General features: G+C 40.8%; 2 protein-coding genes across 2 annotated transcripts in view; one reads left to right on the plus strand and one right to left on the minus strand.

Moving 5' to 3' along the window:
* HSPBAP1 (HSPB1 associated protein 1) overlaps positions 1 to 17,552 on the minus strand; it is a 37,465-nt gene extending 19,913 nt beyond the window's left edge. Inside the window, exons 1-2 of the mRNA XM_033064875.2 lie at positions 17,433 to 17,552; positions 5,450 to 5,635 (exon numbers count right to left, since the gene is read on the minus strand). Of these exons, the coding sequence (XP_032920766.1) occupies positions 5,450 to 5,635; positions 17,433 to 17,469 (223 nt within the window). The 5' untranslated portion in view covers positions 17,470 to 17,552. The remainder of the gene's footprint in view (positions 1 to 5,449; positions 5,636 to 17,432) is intronic.
* A 390-nt stretch (positions 17,553 to 17,942) lies between these two features.
* SLC49A4 (solute carrier family 49 member 4) overlaps positions 17,943 to 23,136 on the plus strand; it is a 69,697-nt gene continuing 64,503 nt past the window's right edge. The window contains exon 1 of the mRNA XM_033064341.2: positions 17,943 to 18,294. Coding sequence (XP_032920232.1) covers positions 17,958 to 18,294 — 337 coding nt within the window. The 5' untranslated portion in view covers positions 17,943 to 17,957. The remainder of the gene's footprint in view (positions 18,295 to 23,136) is intronic.

Genomic DNA, 23,136 nt, shown 5'->3' on the forward strand with positions numbered 1-23,136 from the left:
AAAATCAAATATTACATGAGCATTGAGCATAGAGCCAGTAAAAATAATACAGTTTCTCTCAGCTCTGTTAAAAGCAACGTGAGATACAAAGCTGACTGGGTAGCTTGACTCTGGTCAATAAAATGGTTCTCATGGCCTAACTCATAAGTAAAGTCTGAGACTATTGCTTTTTCATTAAGGTTTAATTGAATGGCTGTTACCTTGAACTTGCTGTGAGACAAAAGCAGACCAATAGTTAGTGCTGTTCTTCAGCACAGTAACTCAATAACACTCCCAAGTTCACTAAACAACTTCTCTTCATCTCCCTTCCTAAGTGTGATGTGCACATCAAGTATTTCTGTATCCTTTATTTTGTCTCCATAGATTTATGCAGATGGACATGTCCGTCTTACCCTTTCCCTAAAGCAATAACCAAACCAGTGTGGTCATGCATAGAAAGTGAGGTATGGAACCACACACATGCTGCCAATGATCCATCTAAAATGCTGTGTGCCCTTATTTTTCATTTGGGACTGACAAAAGCATATTGCAGTGTTCCTTGGCAGACACAAAAAGTGTGTACCAGCAGGGTTTTGCTCCCAGCACGTTTTGGTCAGGCTCAAGGTCAGGTCACTTGGAAGTCTGTAAGATAACCCACATCACATTATACTTTAATTGCAGTTAATCAGAGATCTTAGTTTCCCACTGCCACTAATTGTGCCATCTTCAAAGAGACTTATCCAGTATTAAAAAAAATATTACTTTACTGTAACTACTAGTGGGGAAAAATTACTTCAGCCTGCATGAATGACAATGACAGAGATGCAATTTAATCTTGTGTAACTTGCACAGAGCTGCACAGAAATGGGATCCTTTCACTGTTGTGCAGCAGCATCTTAGTTCTTTAGCACTTTCATTTTGTTACTGCAGCAATTCTCAGAGTCTCACACAGCTTTTACAAACCTTTATCACTATTACTTTGTTATTTTCCATTGTAGTAACATAGCTATTGGTTTCCTTCACCCTACTACCAAATCATTAACTAAAAATGTCAGATAAGCCTCGTTATTCAGCAGTCTGTAACCTGGCTCTGTGCAGTGGACCTAAGGACTGCGTACATGACACATAAATCACTTGCAATTCATGAAATCACAACCAAAACCCTCTGTATTGGATCCCATATCTGTGTTGCAGTCCCTCTCCTGATACTCCGTTTTTAATGTAATGTATATAATTTCACTAAAAGGTGGTCTGACAGACAAAAGATACAAGCATTACTGAGGGTGCTTCAATATCTGTATTACTTTCATGAGAACAGAGAGTGCTTAGGACATTGCCTATTTTCCAAGATAATTCAGAAGCAAATGTTTTAAAGGCAAGAAATATGCTTTTTCTACCTCTCAGCATATTTCACTCTGGATTTCATTTTAAAAAACCCAACTATGAAATGCAAGACTATCTTGCAGAATACAATCTCCTCAGGGCAGGGTTTGTGGTTTGATTTATACCTTGCTCCATACCAAGGTGTGGGTGCTTATGGAAAAATAAATAGTAATAAAAAACATATTTGGGCAATCTAGACAGTTTGCTTAGATGAGTTTGTAGGCTGCAACAAGGGTGAAAATGTTAGCAATGAGCCACTGAAAGCAAGAAGATTATTAACCAGTTTGCTAATACTTAATGACTTAAAACTGAGGGTGTTTTATAATTGACAAATTGCAGATTAAGCCATGCAAGTCTAAAGTAGGCTGCCAGTTTTGTCTGATGACATGGTACCTGAAGGCATAACAGTCCTCCTCTTTCCCCTGCAGATTGAAATTGGAGGAAAGGAGAGAGGGAAAAAGTGGGTTTTGGAGAAGCAGCTCTCCTCCTTAGTTAAGGTCTGGCTCTGACAGTTGCCAAAATCTGTTCTTTTCAGAGTGTTTGCAATGTGCACTAAGGAAAATGTTAAAAAAAAAAAGATGTAATAGCCTTATAAAAATAAAACACCTAAAGCTCCATAAGAATGCAAGTGAAATGTCTTCTCAATTTCTTTAAAGAAAACCAAACCCTTACTCACAGCTGCTGGGGATTAAACAAATAATCCAGGCAAGGAATAGCCCTTTCATACTATAACAAAGCACAGGCATTCTCACAAACAAAAAAACCTGGCCATGCAAATCCAACTCAAATAACCATATCAGATCTCAGCTTTATGCAATTAGTGTACTGTATTTATACTGTATTTGCAGCCACTGATTCAGCTACTGATTCTACAGCCACCTTTGCAGTCCTCCTCTACATCAAACCTCAGAGACCTGAATTCTTTTGCCATTCTTCGTGGTAAAACATCTTGGCAAGATGGTCAAGTTGCAGCTCCTTCCTATCCAACTGCACATCTGACAGCATCAGCTCTATCCAGGATCAGTAAGAGAATCATCCTCCAGAGCTTTTGTGACTCAGAAACTGATCAGCATGACAGCTTCTTGTTCTCTCCAGCTTCTTCACAGTAAATTCATTGTTGATTCATTTTACTATGCAACCACCAAAAATGGTCAAAACAAGAAATGGCTGCATACAGAAGTCAGTTGTCTGTAAGTTTTCTTCTTACTTTGTACTGGTGTGCTCCAGGCAGCCATCACACACAATGGCTATAAGGCTGCATTTTCTGTCAGAAGCAAGGCTTCTGTAGCTTTGGCCTACATCATCATTTAGTGTGGCTGGAACCAGATGGGTAGGGATTTCCTGATTAATAGCACCTTCACTGTTCTTCTAATGAACTCTGGCACTCTCTTTGAAGGTATCTTTTGTCAATGTTTAGTCCTCTGATTGTATTTTTTCCCCTTCTTATGGACACAAACTGTTTAACTTGTGTAATCAGACAGAATACTATCAAACACACACTTAGGTACAAATAACATACACAAATAATACTGCTAGCTCTCACATTTTTCCATGTTTCAAATGTGCCATCCACATCGATATGCCTCGAAAATCAAATACAAAATCCATGCAACTCCCACCAAGTTGCCCCATTTGCAATTCTCACTTTTGTACATTAAGGAATCTTCAGCTTGGGAAACCCATCCAGGCTGCAGATGTGGCACTAAAGAAAGATGAAGAGTTTCTGTAGTAAGAGGTCTCCATTAATTTTGAGTCTTCCAGATGAAACTCACATCTGAAATAATCTCAGAAACTCTGAAGGTGCAATTTCAGAATGTCACCAAAATGTGCTTTTAAGCAGGAGAGTGAATTTTTTCTTCTACATTTCCAACTCTGTAGTAGGAGTGGTCCACCTAGTCTTAAGGCAATAAAACTCTTGTGAACATGGAAGTAATATTCAGAGAGAGATCAATGCAATTTTAGTTGTATTCTAAAATACTAACTCTGTTCTCTCTCTAAAGACATGACTGGCTCCATTTCACCTAGGAAAGTTAGCAGGAACAATAAGAAAGATAGTCCCTCATTAAAAGTAGTTTTAAACATGCAAGAGTGAGATCAACCACCTTCCAAATGGCAGTGGCACATGGAATGTATTACATTATTTCAGACTCTGAGATGGCTTGGATAATGGCTTCACTAATATATTCTTACACTGAAATTTTTTTATGGCATCACAGGTCTCATTTAGCTACAATATAACCCCTGAAGGCTGTACCCATCTTCTTCAAGACAATTCTAACCAACATTACCACATAATGGAGGTTCCTGGAGACTGATTGCTGCACAGGAATAAATGCCTTTAGGAAAAAGCAAAATGTAGATAGATGCTTCAAGATATAAATTCCAATTTACATCCACTCTGTATCTCTAGTGAGTTTAAGTTATTGTTAAGTGGTGACTCTTATCTGCTCAGTTGGTAGCATCAATCTGTGACTTATCTACATAACACTCCATCAGTCCCATCAGAAACTCTGCCAGTTGGAACATCCATCTGGCTCTCAAAAAGTGCCTACTAATTAATGGAGAGTAGGACCAAAACTACTCTTTTACCTGGCAGGCCTTGTGTGTTACAACTCAGATTAAGAAAGTATCAAGAGGAGTGTCATATCTATCTATCTATACATATACACACACATATATATATATATATATATATGTATGTATGTATGCTACACCTTCTCTATTGGCAATGGGATGCATTTCACACTTAGTGCAAGAATTAGGTGGTACCTTACTGAACTACAGAGATATTGCTATGAAGATGTGTTCTAAGGTTTTAATTCTACCCCTCAGTTTTCCCATCTGTAGAAAGTGAGTAAATAATATCTGTTCCCCCCAGAAATGGCATAGAAATAATTAATCCATGCTGGTAAAATGCTTTGAAATCCTAACACGCCAAGCATTTTCCCTCCAACACTTCTGTTTCATCACTTCTCTTGCAAAAATTGAACATGAAATAACATGGTCGTGATGCTGTGAAGAAAGCAAGTTTCACAGTGTTAAGTAAGACAGTATGATGTAATCCTACCACTTTCCCTGGAACTGGCAGACCCTCATCTGGAGTCTTTGTGCAGACTCTACATTCCAGGAAAGAGAAAGTCCAACTGGAAAAGGTTAGAAGACATAAGAAAGAATAGTTATGTGGAGTCTAAAAGACCATGACATATTAAATATTTTTAAAATGGCTTTTTCTGGCCTAAGGGTTAAAAAAAAATCCTGAAGGTAGTCAAGGTATTTTATAGGCAAAAGGGAGAAAGTGCATGGCAAAATGTATTTTGTTATGTCACTGGGAGGGCAAAGGGTGTAAAGGGCAGGAATAAAGCAGTGGATAACCTTCCAAGTGAATAGCAGATCACCACCTTGGAACATGTTTCTTCTGTTCTCCCTCCATGGTATGAAAGTCAGTCTGTCCATAGACAGACTAGTGTGTGGCTACAGAGATGAAGTTGTAGTATTTAAAATCAAGCTGGAAAACTGTCTTGCTCCTATGACATGTTCCAAGATGTATGAGTGAATCTGGAGGGTTAGCAGTGAAATTCTTGCACTGGGGTCAAATGATTTTCTTAATGCTTTACATTTCCATCATGTCTTTCATCATAGGATCTTAAAGTACTGAAAATCACCTAAGTCTTAAAAACCTTTGGAGGAAGGTGAGAATTACTACCATTACAGATAAAAACCCCAAGTTAGGCTAATTATTAAGCTAATTCCTTAACACAGTCAGGCTTATGGATATGGAAGTTCAGCACATGTGAACAATCTAATCATGTGTTCAGACCAGGACCAAACACACACACTACAAAGCAAGGAAGGAAAACTGAGAGGCTTGATTCTTAAACACTGGTGTTAACCACCAGACCTCCTACTAAGAATAAACACATGAGAAAGAGAGGGAGAGTTCTACTGCTGGCCAAATCCCATTCCTAAAAACAAAGCCTGCAGTGAAAAGCAATACATTAGGGAAAGAACAGTTATAATGAAAAGGCAGACAACTGCAGAACCTAAAAAAGAGACTTGTGAAATTAATGCCTGTCCACTTCATTCTCACCTAAATCCACCGTCTTCAGGCCCAGCCTAAACTGGATTGTCTTTCCCTCCAACATGGCAGAAAGGTAATTCACATTCCAGTGCAGGGCTGGCCAGCTGCCAACCATGTTACAGAAGACTGCAGGCTGCTGTAGAGACATCACAATTTCCTTGGTTTTCTCAGGAGTAAAAGGTTTGACATCTTCACCTATGTAAAGAAAAAAAAAAAACAAATGGAGAGAGATGATTCATCATACATGAAGTGTTACCTACAGTCTTCCATGGGACAGAAAACAAGAAATAAGACCTCCTTTGTTTATGACTGATTGTTTTATTACATTTGTAGATTTTTTAAAAATCGAAGTTGTACTGCAAACACTGGAAGAACTAAAAAGTTTAAAGTGCACATAAAGTGTAAAGCAAAAAATAAAAATAGGCACATGCTTAGAATTTTCACTTCTATCTTAGGCAATAAAGCACTGTAGCCAAACTGCTTAGAAATAGGCTAACAATAAAATAAACTTGCAAATAACGTTCAGAGTTTAGAGAACATAAATTTCATGAGTAACAGTCTTTCTGCATGGGATTCTTTCCAAAATTGTAGTGTATTGTCAGAGATAGCAAACCAGCTCCCCGTGCATTACTTTAAACAAAGGAACAGTAGCATAACAAACCAGCAGGTTTTTTTGAAGTGTTTTAAAATTTCATCAACAGAATTTTAGAAAAAAGAAATTATGCCAATGCAAGAAGTAAACTAACCAAGATTTCCACTGATTCCTTTGCTGTTTAGAGATTTATATGCCCCACTGAAACTGTCAAGCTGAAATGCTGGCAATCTTGAATTAACTCAGCACTATCACAACAACTTTCCTTTAGGGACATATTCAGAAGGAAAATCTGGGGTTTTTTTAAAAGGAATGACATCTCCATAGAGCAGAAGAGGTGGACTACAGCTTCAGATCATAAAAACATCCATTCATTATTTTAACCTCTATTGAAGTTAACTCATCCAGAATTTGTATCTGTGTAATGGCTAAGATTTAATATACTGAATTGCTACACATGGCTCCCCGTGACTTCCAGCAGTTTATTTAGAACAAACAAACCAATTCAATTCAATCATTGTATTTAGGGGGTCAAATGACGGTCTGGCATACACGATGAGTTAAATAAATACAGGCCAAGAAAATTTCCTTCACTGCTGGGTGCTGATTTTGTCTGTCACTGCTCCCTAAGTGTGGGAGATAGCAGAGAACCACCCAGTTTCACATGGGGCAACCCTGTGGAGCCAGCTGGGGGAAACACAAAGTGACCCACTGGGAACAATGTCACTGAGGAAAGTTCTTCAGGATTAATTTAAACACAACAAAAATCCAAAATAAATCTATGAATGCTGAAGTGGGAATGGCAAGAATAAGAGATGTCCTGTGCATGCTGAGTGCTGCATCTTGTTTGTAATTTTTGTGAGTCCCTCTACTTTCGGCAGGGTTTATTCTCCCACACAGCTATGCTTTTTGGTTTTCTAAATTAAGCTGCTATCTTCACACAAAGTCTCAGTGGGAGGTATTGGGGCTGGGGTTTCCCAGAGTCAATGGGTCTCTTATTCCACAGACTTCCAGGGAAACCAAATCCCTCACTTCTCACTCATGAAAACTCCACTTTAAAACTAAAGACCTCTGGTATTTTATCCCCATGGAACATAACATTTTTAAATTTCTCTTTCCTAAGGCAGATGACAGGAGTGAGCTTGGATTTCAGTTTGTTTTCCACATTTCCTCTCGTACGCAGAGCAACACTTGACAGGATGGTGTTGCTGTGACACAGGGATGTCTCTGACACTTGGCCTTCAGTCTCACACTCCAGCAACTTACACAACCAGGACATAAGGAGGCCTCATGGGGACCGTATGTTTTACCATATGGTCTTCCCTAGCCCCGGGAGGAGGCTCTGGGGCTTCCCAAGGAAGAGGTTAGCACACCTAGAGGGAGCAGGTCCAGGGAAGGCACGAAGACCATCTGCAGACACAGGGGCACGGGCTGCTGCAGCTACCAGGAGCTGGCTGGGGCCATGGGAAGAGGTGAAAGCTCAGCATGTTTTTTCACAGTGATTCTGCTCAGGAGCAAAAGCAAGACTTGGTCCAGATCTGAACGCTCCCAGGGGGTTTATAAAACTTCTGTCTTTCACCAGTGTAATTATAATATTATACAGAGGTGGCTTTCACCATGTGGGAGCTGGCAGGCCTTACCTACCTTTCAGATTTTCCAGGTCATAAAAATGAAATTACTTCTGCTTAGGCCATGTTTATCACTGTATGGCTGTATTTTTGAGTACTCAGAGGTTTTTTTGCTTTAAGGGCACTACATTTAAGTATTTTAGAGGATGTAAACCCAAATAAATGCAAGAAACTGGTGACACATTTTTGGAGGATTTTGTAAAGCTGACTTTTATTGCAAAAGCTTCAGGTTTATCCTGTAACTTCAGTCAACAGTTGGGATGTGCTACAAAAGCCGAAATTTTACTGGAAGAGACAGGAAGGCTCTTTTAAGCCAACTGTGTGGTTTTCTAATGTGATTTCCACATGCACATCATGCTTTTGCAAGGTGTGGTTTTAACCACAGTGCATACACACTCAGTGGGAAGCTCAGAGCTGAAGCTACTGGGAAAGCAGTCCAAACAAAAAACCAAAATTAGGCTAAATAGCCTCTCCTCTACTGAATGATTGTCATGTTCAGTTGTAAAATATTCCCCTATAGAATTAAGAAAAAGTGAAAGAGGACAATCTGTCTTACTAAGATGCTAATAATTCCTATCTTCAAACAGTACTAAAATTTTGTTAAATAAGTATACATCTCCTGATACAGATAATCACATACAATACATATAATGCACAATGACATTAGAAATATTTTAGAAAATTTAAAGACTTAAATAAATATACATTGGGGATATTTGCAAAGACAAATGCAGATTCTTATTAGATCTGTGTGAAGAATCTGTGTCTTGATTCGCCTTTATATATTCCTTGGTGAGAACAGTCAGCTAAACATAATTCTTTCCCTAAAGACTTGTCATGCATATCTAAGTGCCTGATAGAGAAAAGACACATGATAAAAGGTAAATATCATATACCACAGCAAATAGGTATTATAATAATTTGGAGAACTCTGTTCAAGACCAAAAGAGATTTCTGATGGAACCATGTGCTGTAAGAGTGGGGAAAAGTAATTAAAAGAGATATCTGAAGGTAGAAGACCTGAAGAGAGATTAGCAGTATTATAGTTTTAAATAATATTTTCCTCAGTTATTGTTATCATAGCTTCACAAAACCCTTATAAACTGGGCTGTTGCTTCTTGGTATTTTAGAGCCTGAGATTGATGGTAATTGAATCCAAGGCAAAACCTGAGGTTGTGTAGCATATATAAGCACATACAGTTTGGATAAAGATGTGCACAAGTAAAAGGTGAATAAATAAAATGTGCAGCAAAGAAGAAAAATATCCTTTGCACATCTTAGGCACTAAATATCAAATTCCCAGGGGAGATTGGGTAGCAGGAGAGAATAGAAATGCATATTCCCTTGAAAAAGAAAAGCTCTGTGGGAGTCTTCATTTTCTCAGTTGTACTCTGATCCACAAGAGAAAAGGAATACTTCAACTTAGTTCTTTCTATCAGGCTCAACAAACGCTGTGACTTCACAGTACAAAAGGAAGCAGGAATAATTTGTCTCATGTTTTGACTTTACCCAAGGCATGTACAGAATCCAACCAGGAACTGAAAAAATGAACCAAGTTTTAACTCAAGTTTTGTAACTGTGGCAGCTTATATAATTGGCAAAAAACATAGGTGTTCTTTAGAAAGGCAACACCCTGCAAAATAGAGATCTCCCAATTAAAAAAAGAAAGCTCTCCAGTTGTCTTTACACAAAGTACTGTCAAACATTAAGCCTCATCCAGACTTAGCACTGAGGGCAGGTAAAAGAAAAGTAATGAATTGGCCAAGTACTCTCCAGCAGACTTTGTGCTTCTGAAAGAGAAAATAATTTAATGTTTCTGATTAACGATTTTTCTGAATAACTGAGTGGGGTTTGGGAATTAAGAGTTTAGCACAGCAGGTAGTCTAACTAAAAGTGGACTTGATCAAAGTTGTTCAGAAGTTAAATGTAGTGTCATTAAAAAGCTAAATGTACTGTCATTCATTTAAAATAATTTAGCAAATTATAAGAGTTCATTAGTGCGTGGCAGTTGGCTTCTGCCAAAACACCCTGCTGCTTAAATATGAGATTTAATTGAGAGGTATTAAAATTATTTTCTAAAATAGGGAGTACGAGGAAATCCTGGTAATGTATTTGGCACATGCATCATCAAATTGTTTTTCTTGCAAATCTGTAATGCTCCCTTTTCCTTTCTTCTTTTATTAAAAAATATTAAAAAATATTAAAAAATAAAAGAAAAAAATTAAATTTGCAATACACTAATACAGAGCAGCGAGGTGAGTAAAAAAATCACCTAACCTCCAAAATCTTAACTATTCAACAACCAGGAACGGGAAAAGAGAAGGTATGGGGGAGGATGAGCAAGCTCCCCAAACCAAATATAAGTGACTTGGTTTGGAGGTCAGACTTAATGGTTTCACAGTACATTAACTCTGCAAATTAAAAAAACAACTTTAAATAATCTGCATGTGATTACAACACTATGCACTATAATCAGCCTCCTCTGGGCAAACAGAATGCCTCTAAATATACATGAACAGTTTTCAGGATAGGCTGCACCAACATCTAGGTATTACTTCCTAGCCAGCTATTGCTGTTGCTATTAGTTTTGACTCTGGGAATGTTAATACTGTAAACACACATAGCCAGCAGTCAGCTACCCTAGATTTACAGATGTTTGGTCACTGAAGGAGAGGTGGTAGTTGCATGGAGACTCTCAGGATAAACCAGTCTGCACTGGTAAGACTGGCACCTGCAGCCAAACACCCTTCCTTCCGCTGTATCTGCTACCACAGAAGGAGGGCAGCCAAACAAAGAAAAGAAAGGCTAAAAGAAGAATTTGGACTCACTTTCCAGTGCTCCGGTAGCAGGGCTGAGCATCTTACAGTTTTTCTTACAGGAGGTCAAAGTGACTTTCGACATGAAATAAGATAGGAGTGGGGGCCATGCCCAAACCTCATCTTGTCCTTCTGATACAGAAATAGGAATTGCTGCCAGACTCCTCGTGGGGAGCAGGGGCTGAGCCCAGAACACAGCTCTGGGAGGGACTTCCCGCCGCTGCTGTAAATGACAGCGCATCATCTCAAGTGCAGGTTTAGGAAATTCTTCCCCTAAATCCCCTAAGGCTCTTCCTTGAAAGCTCTTCCTGAGCCCCTGGCCAGCTTCTGCCTGATGTCTCTCCCCCATCCTGCAGTGCAGGTTTAGAATGCAGTCGTGCCAGTTTTCAGCTAATGAACTGAATGCCGAATGACCTGGGCTCCTCTGGTCTCCTCCAGCAGAAGAAATGCTTGAAGGAAAATACTCTAGTCTTTGACCAAAAGCTTCCACCAGGATATGAAAAAATATGTAATTCTTCCTTAAGCTAGGCTACCAAAATTCCACCTTTCTGTTAGTCTGTGGGGTGTAAATTACACACACCTGCTACTGAGGAAATTCAGTAGCCCAACCATGTCTTCTCAGTAGCCCACTGGCACTGATACACATTTCTGACATTTCCTAATTAACAGAAAAATTAATACAAAATTCAATACTAATACAACATTATAACTGAAGGTAAGGGAACTGGCATGTCAGGAAGTTAATGTGTGTATTTCTAAGAAAGAAAAGAATTTGTTCATATTTTAAAAGCAAATTTATTTGTATTTCTTTTTTGATTCCTTGTCAGTAGTAAATATGAAAGCACTGCTCTTAAATAGATGAATACACGGTATAAAATTCACTGTCAGAAACTGTAACCAATTGTGACTTTATTTTTGTTCAGTCCTGCAAACTTGACAGACAAGAACTTTAAAATGGCAACAACAAAAGAATCTAAATCTTCTCATTTATAGTATTTTCTCATAAGCTACAGTAGTACATATTCAATAGTACTCTCAAAATACATGCTTTTTTCCCTACAAATTATTGTAATAAATAGTAATTAATACAATGGAGCCTTTTGAATTCAGTCCACAAAGGGGTTATGATGGTAGTATACATGACCTTGTTCAATATTATACTGCACAGGATACAAATTATGATTAATGACTGAGACAATTAGAGGTATAATTAATCAGAATGAAATTATACTTTAAAAGAAGTTTTTGAATTACATAAATCATCAACTTGAAAGAGACCCACCATGTGAACCTCAAGAAGAGTTTCTGAAATGCACAGTAAGGGTATTAGATTCAGGGATTGCCATTATTAAAGGAATACTAAAGAAAATGCATGGCTTTTATTCTACTGTTTGCATCATTCCATTTCTTACAGCAAGGGGAAAACAACCAGAAGTGCCTTTATTTTTTGCTTCAAATTGCTATTTCTGTTTATAAAAATTGTCATGCTTCAACATGAATTTTGTAGGTGAAAAATTAACAGTGTATGTTTTGAATCCTGGGGTTCAATGTAAAAACATTGCTTTGACATAATGTCAAGAATACAGTTGACCAAAACAACCCACAAAAATGTGAACTACTAAGGTTTTCTGATTTGATTTTCAACCTTAACATCTAGTTCATGTTAGTTCTGTTTCTTAATATAACTATTAAACATAAAATAAACTCTTCTTTAGCTGAAAAAGCACAGCCTTTTTACATAGAAGCTCATAGTTCACAACTTTGTAATACAACAAACTGCTGCTAGTGACGTCAACGTATCTTCAGCATTTTCCCTCCAGAGATTTCCTTTCTCTTTTCTTTTTCAAATAACAACTGCCTGCAAAGTTTCTTTATTTGTAAACACTAAAACTAAATATCAGAGAAGATCAAGGACTGCAGGCACAAGTCTCTACTCAGACCTCCATGAACTCCTGTTAAAATCAGCTGCGTCTGCATTTCTGGGGACTGAAGGTGACCTTTAATTATACAACAAGCTATGACAGTGCTGCTGCTTTCAAATTTGGAAGTTTCTTACAATATGCAAAATCTACCAAAACTCAGTATTTTTCAACCTATCAGTAAATACGGAAAACTCCTTTCAGTAGAAGAGCTTCGATATTTTCGTATTTTTTTAAACATTAATATCCTTCTACTCACCATTGTCTGATGTAATACTGTTATTAGAGGGAATTATGTCTTTAATGTCTGGTGTTCAAAAGCACATAGAATTTTAAGATAACCCCCTGAACATTAAGAAAATGTGAAAGGTTAAAGTTCCACTTTTATACCAAGACATCCAAACTACCTTACCATTGCTCTTTCAAAAAATACTCTTAGAGAAGCCAAAATTTCATGCTACTGTATAAACTCCCAAGAATTTCATCATGTCTGTGATCACAAAGCATAGAATAGTTTAAACTTTATTCATATATGTCCCTGTTGAGAAAAGCACAGACAAAGAAATAATCAATTCAGCCTCTTCTTTCGATATGGAATTACATGATAGGGTCACATTTTCAAAAAGACAACATTCCGTGAGCTTTACGTCCTCAATATGGATTTGATCCCAAACACCTACCCAGACAATCAGGTCTTCAGAAAACTCATTTGCAGAGCTCACAGCATACTTACTGTATGACAACTGAATGTGACTACACCAAGAAACTCCCTAATGTCTACATTGTTAATTATAGCAGAGCGGTAATTAAGTTACCCCTTGCTGCTTCAATGTAAGACAACAGGAGAACAATGGTACAGTCTGATAAGAAATGAGAAACACATGCACCAAAGACACAATGGACAGACCAGTACCAGAGCACCAGGACTATCTCTCCTTGCTGGCATTAGAGACAATGAGCTGCACTGAGGCAGTGCTAGTGCAAGGAGACAGTGCAGATTTTCATCCTGTGTTTCCCAATTCAAGCCTAACATCCTCCACCATCCCTGTGACTCAGCTCATTTGCATAATTCTCAGGTTTTCAGGAAGAGAAGAAACTATCAGTCTTTGAACTGAATTTCCTTAAGGAAATGTGGGGTGTAAAATACTCCACTGATGTCGTTTGCAGTTACTTGCACATGGTGGCCCCAACTAAAATGAAACAACACAGGGGCAGTAGTCTGCTGAACTGGAGTTCCAACATAAACTCCCTAAAATGTCTAAGACATGGAGCCTGAAGGCTAAGTGAGGTAGGGAAGTAGCCAACAAAATTACCTTGATGAAAGACATCATGTAACTTCCACCTCCCCCTCAAAGAATATACATTCACCGCTTACGTGGTCATCATTAAGCAGGTGATGAATGGCAGAACAAGCAGAAGTGGGGCACAAAATGCTTTAAATGTGCTCAAAGCCCAAGTCAGATGTGACTTTTGAGAGTTGCAGTAAAGAACCTACAGAGTGGTGTACAGGGAATCTAGTGACATGTCTTTCATTAGCCAGCCACAAAGGTAGACTCCACAAGAAAAAGGAGCTATCCCACCTCTCCCTAGAGAATCTTACAGTGGGTTCTGGCTCACCACAAACCTGGAATCATCTACACTACAATGGTCACTCTGCAGTGGGAATATACACAGCCTGCAATCAAAATTCCCCATTGGAAAACACTGAAGTTTGAATTTAAGAATGAAACTGTTCAGCTTTCATAAGCTGAAGATGTGTCTGGTCTGTATTTTTACTTCTTGTTGAAACTAGAAAAAAGGATGCACTGTAAAACCTGAAGGATAAGGAAATTGTATGACCTTAGAGCTGGAGTTTACATACTTCTCAATAAAGAAGAAAGGCAAGAAAATATGCTGAATGAATACACAGATTGGAAGGTGCCAAACCAAGCCCAAGTCAGAGCAGATTTCAACCAACCTATTATTGAGCAATTAGAAGAAAAAAAATGTCAAAACTTGAGGAAGGAAGAATGGGATTTGCTCACACCTCACAGGCTCACCTTCAGAGGTGTTTTTCAAGATGAGGTATAAAGAACACACCTATTACAGTTCCCTGCTTCCCCAGTGTTGTTTATGGCAGCTCTGAAACTGCACTGTCACAATTCCAGCTGAAGTCTGGAAATTGAGGGAAATCCCTGGTAAAGAGAACTTTTTTTAGATGCTGGAAGGAATTTTCAGAATCTGCTAAATACTATTTTTCAATCTTTGAATTCATTTTGGGTTCTGCCCATTTTGTACCAAAATGCTTCTAACCTCTAGAGGGTATGCAATCACTTGCTGCTGGCACATTGCAAGGTAGGAGTTGACACAAGAAAGGACAAGATTGAACCAAGGGGACTCTGAAGTTCATTGAATCTCTCTGAAGAATGTCAAAACCGTGGTGACAGGAAAGAGCAATGCCACTTCCTAGCGTGCTAGGAACTGGGGGTTGAGCCATGGGGAGACGCTCTCCTGCACTGCTGAGCACAGTGATAGATGTTTTAGCTGAACTAGACTCTCCAGGTGCCTCAAGGCTGTAACAAACCCATCAAAGCATCAGTTTATATTAATAAGCCAATCTTGAATCGGCACACTGCAGGTGCCAACTGGTAAGCAGACCCACCAGGCCAGCCTCAGGGATGGGAAGAGCATTTGGAAGCAAAAACAGCCTCAGCCATGTAATTTTTGTCTGTCACCACTAGTCCATCAGAGCTCCAGGCAACCAACTCCTCCTAAGATGAATTCCAGAATGTTTTAGGTCAGATACGGGCAGACAGGCATGAATATGGTTGGAAACGAAGGCACCTGCCAATGGACACACTATTGTGCTTTGGCAATTAGTACCTTCATGGGCATCTGTATCTCAGTTTTGGATCTAGGTGTCATTCTGTCCATGCAAGACCTGCATGGACAGGAAAGTTATGGGCTGGGAGAGAAAATAACCTTTCTGCTTGCCTGAATATATGTGCATTTTATCTGATAATATTCAAATCTCTTTAGCTACATTATAATGAGGTTAAAGCAAGAAAAATTTCCCCACCTCAAATATTACAAATGTCAGTAATGAGAACAGTAAAAATGTCACCACACGGAGAAAAGAGTGAAATTAGCATTTTCAGAGGAGTATTATACCCATGAGTGAAATAATGCAATCAGCTAGCTGCAAGATAAAGCTAATTTGGTTTCTAACAGTTTATCAACAATACACTGCTCCTTTACATTAACAAATTTAACCGATGCCATATCCTGCAAACAAGAATAATTCACACAGAATATTACACTGTGTTAATTAAATAGCTGGAATAGAAAAGGTCAGGCCATGACTGAAAGATGCGCATATGGGTTGTGAAGCTATGAAAAGATGGAGCGATTTCAAATCAAGCAATTAAAATAAATTATTTAGATCATCATTAAGTCAGTAATAAATACACCTAGCTATTTTTGGGCCTATTTCAACAGCCCCTTTAGTTTGTTGCGGTTTCTCAGAAATTTCTCTTTCTTGTTGACCCATGAAAGAGTCAAAATATCTTGAAACCCATCATAAGATGAAGTGTCTTGGATAAGTTATCAAAAGAGTTATCCTGCTAATATTCAAGTTTTCATTTGACCGTGCAGATAATACGGGGCATGAGACAAGTTTTGCAGTTAAAAGGACACCACAAACCCCACTTGCCTTATTTCTGCATGGGTTTCCTGCCACTAGAACCATGAAACCTCCACAATTACTACAGTTAATTGAAAAATGTTCAAAGAGAAGTACGTACTTTTTCACATTGTTTACTTCTGCAAGTAGCAGCACTTTGTCTCTGGATGAATGCCAGCAAATCACTTAAATTATAGTAGTAACATAGCCTTTTAAAATTGAAAGACATTTTGGCATGGACTGAACTATGCTGAGGTGGTAATGTATGAAAAATACTTAGTAAAATGGGGAATTAATCTTATTTGGAGCTCCAAAGCACTACCAGAATATACATCAGCCACGAGCAAGTCCAAATCTCATCCTATGTTTTTACTGTACTTTCATCACTGTACACAGCAGTCTCAAAACTGAGTTTGCTGTATGTCCCCCCATTATTTAATTGTGCGTGAATTTTATTTTTCCTGGGGCACTTCCTGAAATTTTGTAGACAAAATTTTCTTTTGATCATAGTTCTGCTGATTTCAGTCAGCATACACTTCCTTTTTGCACTTTCAGTCTAGGCAACTGAGCTGTGTGGACTAAACAAAATGCATGTTATGTTCAGAGAAGTATTTCCTGGGAGTCTGTGGTTTTGGCTGCAAAATTGTGGGATGATGGCCACGAGTGAAATTCAGCTGTTGACTGCCCAGCACATCAACAGTTATGACACTGACACTGGACCTAAAACCAGTCTGTGGCTATCCCACCGCTCAGCTCTCCCCATTTAATTACACGGGCCTTTAGCAAGCCAACTTCCAGACGTTGTGACAGAATGCCTAATCAAGCCACACTGAAAAACCCAATTTTTTAGGGAAGATGAATCACTGTGCAGCATATGAGCCATTAATTTTATGACAAGTGCAGATGGTTGATATACAGATAAATTCTCACATAACCTAATCTAATGAATATATACTTCAATCTACTTAAATGATAATACTAATGAGCATAGTGTTCCCCACATAATGGCATATTCACTCGAATTATTTTGAAATGGATTTCAGTGCATGTTGTATCTGAACCCTGCTATTTTTTTCGCCCAGTTAGGACCACGGTTGATTTGTATTTACGAAAGCAACACGATTTCCTTCTCCCTTCAAAGGGATCGATACCCGAGGGATGCCCTGCTGCAGCATCTCCCTGCGCGAAGGTACCGCACAGCGGCGCGGGGCCCGCGGCCGAGGGCCGTGTGGCAGGAGGAGCTGATGGGGAGGCTCGGCGGGCCCGGCCGCGGCCCCGCTGCAGCCGCCGCTTCGCGCTCCCCATGTCCGCCCTCGGCCCGGGCCTGGAGCCGCGCCGCGCTGGGCCCGGGGCGGGCCGGGGCGAGGGGCACCTACCCGGCACGGGGGGACGGCAGCTCTGCGCCCCTGCCATGCTCCGGCGGCTCTGCCTGCGGGGCGGCTCGGCCGGGCCTCGTTCGGCACCGCCTGCGGCGGCGGAAGGGACAGCGTGGCTCGGAGGCCGCGGCGGGGCGGAGCCGGGTGGCAGCGTGAGTGCCGGAGCTCCCCGGCCCTGCCGGTGACACCCGGGCGGCTGTGCCTGCGGCCCGCTGTGCTCCTGCCCCAGGCTCCGCTCCCCCGCTGCCCGCGGGGCGCCGGCCCGGTGTCTTTCTCGTCCCGCACGCCCCCGCTGCCCGCCAGCGCGGCTCCCTCCCCGCGGGCGGCGGGCCCGGCTCTCCTCCGCGGCGCCGGTTCCCTCCTCCCCTCGCCGGCGGAGGAAGGAGGCGGCCGCCGGCCCTCCCCGACCGCGCATGCGGCAGTGCCGGGCCGGGGCAGCGCTGCCGCGCTCGGGGGCTGAAGTGTGGGTGTCCCTTCCCCCGGCCCCGTCCCCTCCCCTGCGGGCCCCCGGCAGCGCCCCCGCAGATGGGCTTGGGCTGGAGCAGCGCGGAGGAGCGGCGGCCCCTCCTGCCGCCGCCGCCGCAGCAGCCGCGGCCGCAGCCGCGGGGGCCGGCGGGGGGCCCGGCGGGGCGGCTGCCGCCGCTGCTGTCGGGCCGCGTGTACGGGCGGCGGTGGCTGGTGCTGCTGCTGTTCTCGCTGCTGGGCTTCGCGCAGGGCCTGGTGTGGAACACCTGGGGCCCTATCCAGAACTCGGCCCGCCTGGCCTTCGGCTTCAGCGGCTGGGACATCGCCCTGCTCGTCTTCTGGGGGCCCATCGGCTTCGCGCCCTGCTTCTTCTTCATGTGGCTCATGGACAAGAAGGGTGAGCGGGGCCGGGGGCGGCGGGACCGGGGGTTCGGGACTCCCCGACCCGCTCCTGTGGCTTCCCCGGGGCCAGGCGGGGCCGCCGTGGCCGTGTCCCCGACGCCGCGGTCCTGCTAGACCGGGGACACTCGGGCCCAGTGCCCTCGGCCTTAAAAAGGGTTGACTAATACTTAAAAGGCATTGTGACTGCTGTTTTCAGTACTGTGCCCAAACGAAGGCACATCAAAGTGCATTCACAAGGAAGATACTTAAGCTAAGCGGAATTAGGGCATCTGACGTCGCAGGTGAGGTCTGGAGTGTGCTCCAGTCCGGCATTGCCATCCCACTGTTTGACCTGGAGATGGCCGTGGTTTCTGGACACCAGCTGTGAAACAAACACGTGCTGATGTTTGCATGAAGTAATGCCATCGCTCAAGGTGGCCATTGCATCTTGAAAGGAGTTCTTCATTTTTCAAAGCAGGCTGGACATGAAGTCTGTGGTTTTCTTTGCGTTGTGCTAGGGAGATACAGAGACAAGGAAAACAGAGAAGTTGCACTTGGTGTTTTGAAGAGGAGTACAAGGGAGAGTTTCCTAGTTTGTGTTTAGGCTGCTGCATATTGGTAGCAAACTTATGAAAATGGTGTTTGTCTCTGGAGAGCTTCTCCAGGGTCTGTGTGGTTCCTCTGTGGTCACCCAGGGGACCATTCCAGGGAGGTCAAGTACCTGTGTTTGCGCATTTCAGCTTTTGGACCTGAATCCACTGAAGGGATTTCTTTTAATTCCTGTTTAAACACACCTCTAAACAGGAGATAGGCGCCACTGGACCCTTGTGGCTCCTGATCCTAAATGCTACTTGTTCCATTTATTTAGGAATTAATAGCTCATTTGTGGGAATGGAAGAGGAAGGGAAAGTAAAAGTAGGCAGGGAGAAAAATTGTATTTGACAAGGCCTGTCTCAAAATTGGAATTACTTTTCCTAAAACTGAAGAGGCATTGGGGGAATAAAATTTACTGGGCTGAAAGTACATCTCAAAATGAGTCCATGGTGGCTGTACATCCAGTCTTCTCTCAAGTAGTTTAGACTTAAGTTGGCAGTATCTCTCTCGACTGATATATAATAGTGTTGTTAATCATCTTAAAATTAAAAGTAAGTTATTTTGGTTTGTACAGTGGAGACTGACTGCGAGTGGCATGAAGGAAATAAAGGTAGATGTGAACCTGTGCTTAGACAGCTGAGTCTGTATTCTTATTTCTGCATTTTCTATGAAGTTGATCCTGATCAATGCAAAATAATACTGGAAAAGTTTTGAAGTAACTCATGGGAAAAGAAACTTCAGTATTTTGTTCTTTTGTATTGTGATTAGTAGTGTAGTTGTGGGATTTCTTGGTTTAACGTATTGCTTATTTTGATGAGGTGTTTTGCTCCTTAACTGATGGCTTTGGAGGTTTTTTAGTGTTTTTTGTTTGTTTGTTGGGTTTTGGGCAGGTTTGTTTGTTTTTGGTTGTTTACTTGGTTGTTGGTTTTTTTTTAATTCCCATGTTCATTGGAAGTGCAGATATGAACAACCCCTTTGCTCTTGGTTTGTTGCTTTCCATGTTGAGAGAATGTTGGTAGACCCAAATAGAGCATCTCTGCTCATTTGATTGTGTGTGTAAGGAGTACAAATAGGCACCGGATCAAGTTCTTTCCAGATCAGCAGATTTTGTGAGGGCCCTGATTGTTTTCTGTTATTCGTTTCATGCTGTTGTCTAACTCCGGGTGATTCTCACAGATGTTCACTTTGAAGTGATGGTTTGTTGTGGAGCAGAGAGCAGAGCTACTGGGCCTTGAGTCAGCCATGGGGTACAGTTCCACTGGAGGCATGTTGTGGGGAGTTACCTGCTCTTTGGATACGTGTTCCAGGAGAATCTTGACTCTACTGTTTTGAAGCTGTAAAGTTGGTTGAATCTGATCTTGCAAGGGCGGTATTTCACTTGCTTGCTGTTACACCAGGTTTACTTTGGAGAAGCTACACCATTTACTTTTCGACTTCAGTCATGTGTCAGTGGAGTTGACTTGTAAAGAAGCTGTCAGGAAAAAGTGTATTTGTGAAGTGTCAACATGTAAAACCTGGCAAGTATCAGAAGTATGACACTGTATACAAGGCATGTCAGAATCTGAGAGGAGATTGTGCTGTTAGATAATCCTATACTTCACAGTCAGAGTAAATCTAACTGAAAAGTAGCTGCCTGCTGTCACTTAAGTCTGATTTTGTGTTATAATGCTTCGGAAGAAGTTCAGAAGTGTTGGTCTTTTTGGTTTTTAGTTGTTCATTCAGAGCACATAGCTCACAGCATAAATCTATCCATCCCAGACCTGTTGTGCATTTTGTGCACCTGCTCCTTGTTTCAGTACTGGTTGTAAAGATTTGGTCACTTTTTTCTTATTTTTTTCCACTTCTTTACTAATTGGAAGTTGAAAGAATAAATATACACGAATAGGCATGTGAATAACTACAAGAAACATTTCTTGGATTCTGTGATCCAGTTCCATTATAGCTTCTCAGAGAAATGTGGGGCCCTCTGAGAAGAGACGACAGCAGTGTTTATTTTCAGTAAAAGGTGTGCTAAATAAGCTCCGTTCTTCAGTTCTGTACAGAAGGGTTCTAGGAAGGAGGAATTACACTTTTTTTGGTTTTCTAACCTCAGAAAGTTTCTTGGCCTTTGTGATCTTCCTGCTGGCCTGCTGAGGATCGGTCTCTCCTGTATTCTTTCTGAAGGCCTGGTTGCAGCCAGCCCAAGAAAGGCAGCTGGGGAGTGGGAGGAATCTGGGAAAGGTGTATAAATGTTGTCACTTCTGGCTCCTCAGGAAATGCTGCTGGCATCTGTACACCTCTCCAGAGGATGACCCAAAGGGGTCTTGGTGCCAGAAGCAGCATCACAAAAGGTCTTGGTTGACTTTAGCCCGTGTTCCTGTGGATCTATAGGGATATCATGTTTTTTATGAAGTTGAGGATGATTTTCATCAGGAAGGTAGTGAGGACCTTTACAAGGCTTAACAAAGAGTATCTTACTTGAAGATCTGAACAGACTCAGAGAAGACTTTTTTTAAAACTTTTCAATGCTATTTTAAAGGGTCTTTGAGGTGCTGGGGGAAACCTGGATTTAGCCTGTCTCTGTAAGCTGTGTAAATTGAAAGCTATTTTGTATTTTTGCTGAGCTCTTGTCCTTCTCAAAAATACATTCATTTTCAGATGCATAGTGAAGTTCACATATCACAGCTGAAAGTTCTTTGAGGAATGGACTCTGTTCCTGTTCCTGCCTCCCAACTTCCTCTGGCTGAATGGAGACTTGTGCCAGCCCTTGGCGGTTTCCATGCTCCTTGACTGGGTGTTGTGTAAGGACAGTGGTGGCATCTGTCATGTTTCTTTGTCCTGTTCTGGGATGGGTGCATGTTGAAAATCAGAAATTATATTTCCATATATCATTTTTGAATATGTACCATTTTGAGTGAGTTTCAAAACTCTATGCATAAGATTAGAGGTGTTGTCTTGTTTTTTTTTTTAGTGAAGAAGGGTGAAAAGATAGAGGGTGCCATGGAGCTACACATCTTATTTGGTGCATTTTCTTTAGCAGTAAGATTAGAGAGTCCTTGTTTAAATTCCAATTATCTTTAGAGATTTAATAAGACTGAAATTAAATGGGAAATTACTTCAGTGTGCTATTGGATTGGACCCTTGTTGTTTACATGATTAAAATTAGCTACAATTCATCACGTGATGCTTGAGTGTTTATGTACATTTTGTGCCTTGAGTGTTTCATTTCCTGAGAACTGTAAATACAAGCACACACGACTGTTAGATGTTTATATATCTAACTTGAAATCAAAAGCTTACATACTTCCCTGGATCTGGTTCACCAAGGGGGTTCTATTAAGCTCTAGTTACAAGGTGAGACCTAGAAGCAATATGTCAGTCTTCATTTTGTTCCCATATAAGCAAGAAGAGGCAATGAAGAATGAAATATTTTGCGACAGTTTACATTAAATAAATTGAATAGCATGGTGATATTTTTCATTAATTTTTGGAATACAGTGAACAGTTTTGTATTGAATTTGAAGATGAGACATATTGTAAAAGTGGAATTTAATCTATTTCTTGGTCCTTTTTTATAAAATTATATATGCTTATGTGGATTGCATAGACAATCTTAGTAACTTCATTTTACTGAAATTGAATTTAAAGAGCAATGTTATTCTAGTGATTACATTATGAGGTAGAGAGAAGACTTCAATAATCAGATTCTGGTTTTAATCAAGATTGGCTTGTCCACTGACACCATGAAAGTTTTTATTTGTAAGACTAGTTACTCCTTTCCTGAATAACAAACCCTTTATTTTATTGCTCTCTCCTAAATCATGCATCGTGGTTTCCTTCTGTGAGACATTTGATAGTTCTTTCTCTTCCATCTGGGAATTTTGAGATTAAATCCTTTAATGCAGCATGACAAAATTGTCATGAATATTTAGTGCAAGTATTAAATTGGACTTTACTAATATAAAAATGTCTTAATAACTGTTCTCCCTATAAAGTAAACTACACATTATATATAAACAGAATTGTGCATGGCAGCTTTCATATTTGGAGCTCCTGGATTGTCACTTGGTGCTGCTGGTTTTGCTTTCAGGGGACCTTTGGATAGCCCTACTCATATACAGGGTCACTGGGACAGAAGGGAGGTGAGAGGTGACTTCAAGTGACCTTGTTTTCTCCTGACATTTTAATCTAGGAGGTGTTTGTGAAATGCCTTTGGCTTTGATATCAACAGATTATGGGAAATACTTTCATAGTGGCACTCACAAGGAAATGGTAGTTTTTGATT

This window comes from Catharus ustulatus, chromosome 7, assembly GCF_009819885.2.
Source record: "Catharus ustulatus isolate bCatUst1 chromosome 7, bCatUst1.pri.v2, whole genome shotgun sequence".
Taxonomy (NCBI): Eukaryota; Metazoa; Chordata; class Aves; order Passeriformes; family Turdidae; genus Catharus; species Catharus ustulatus.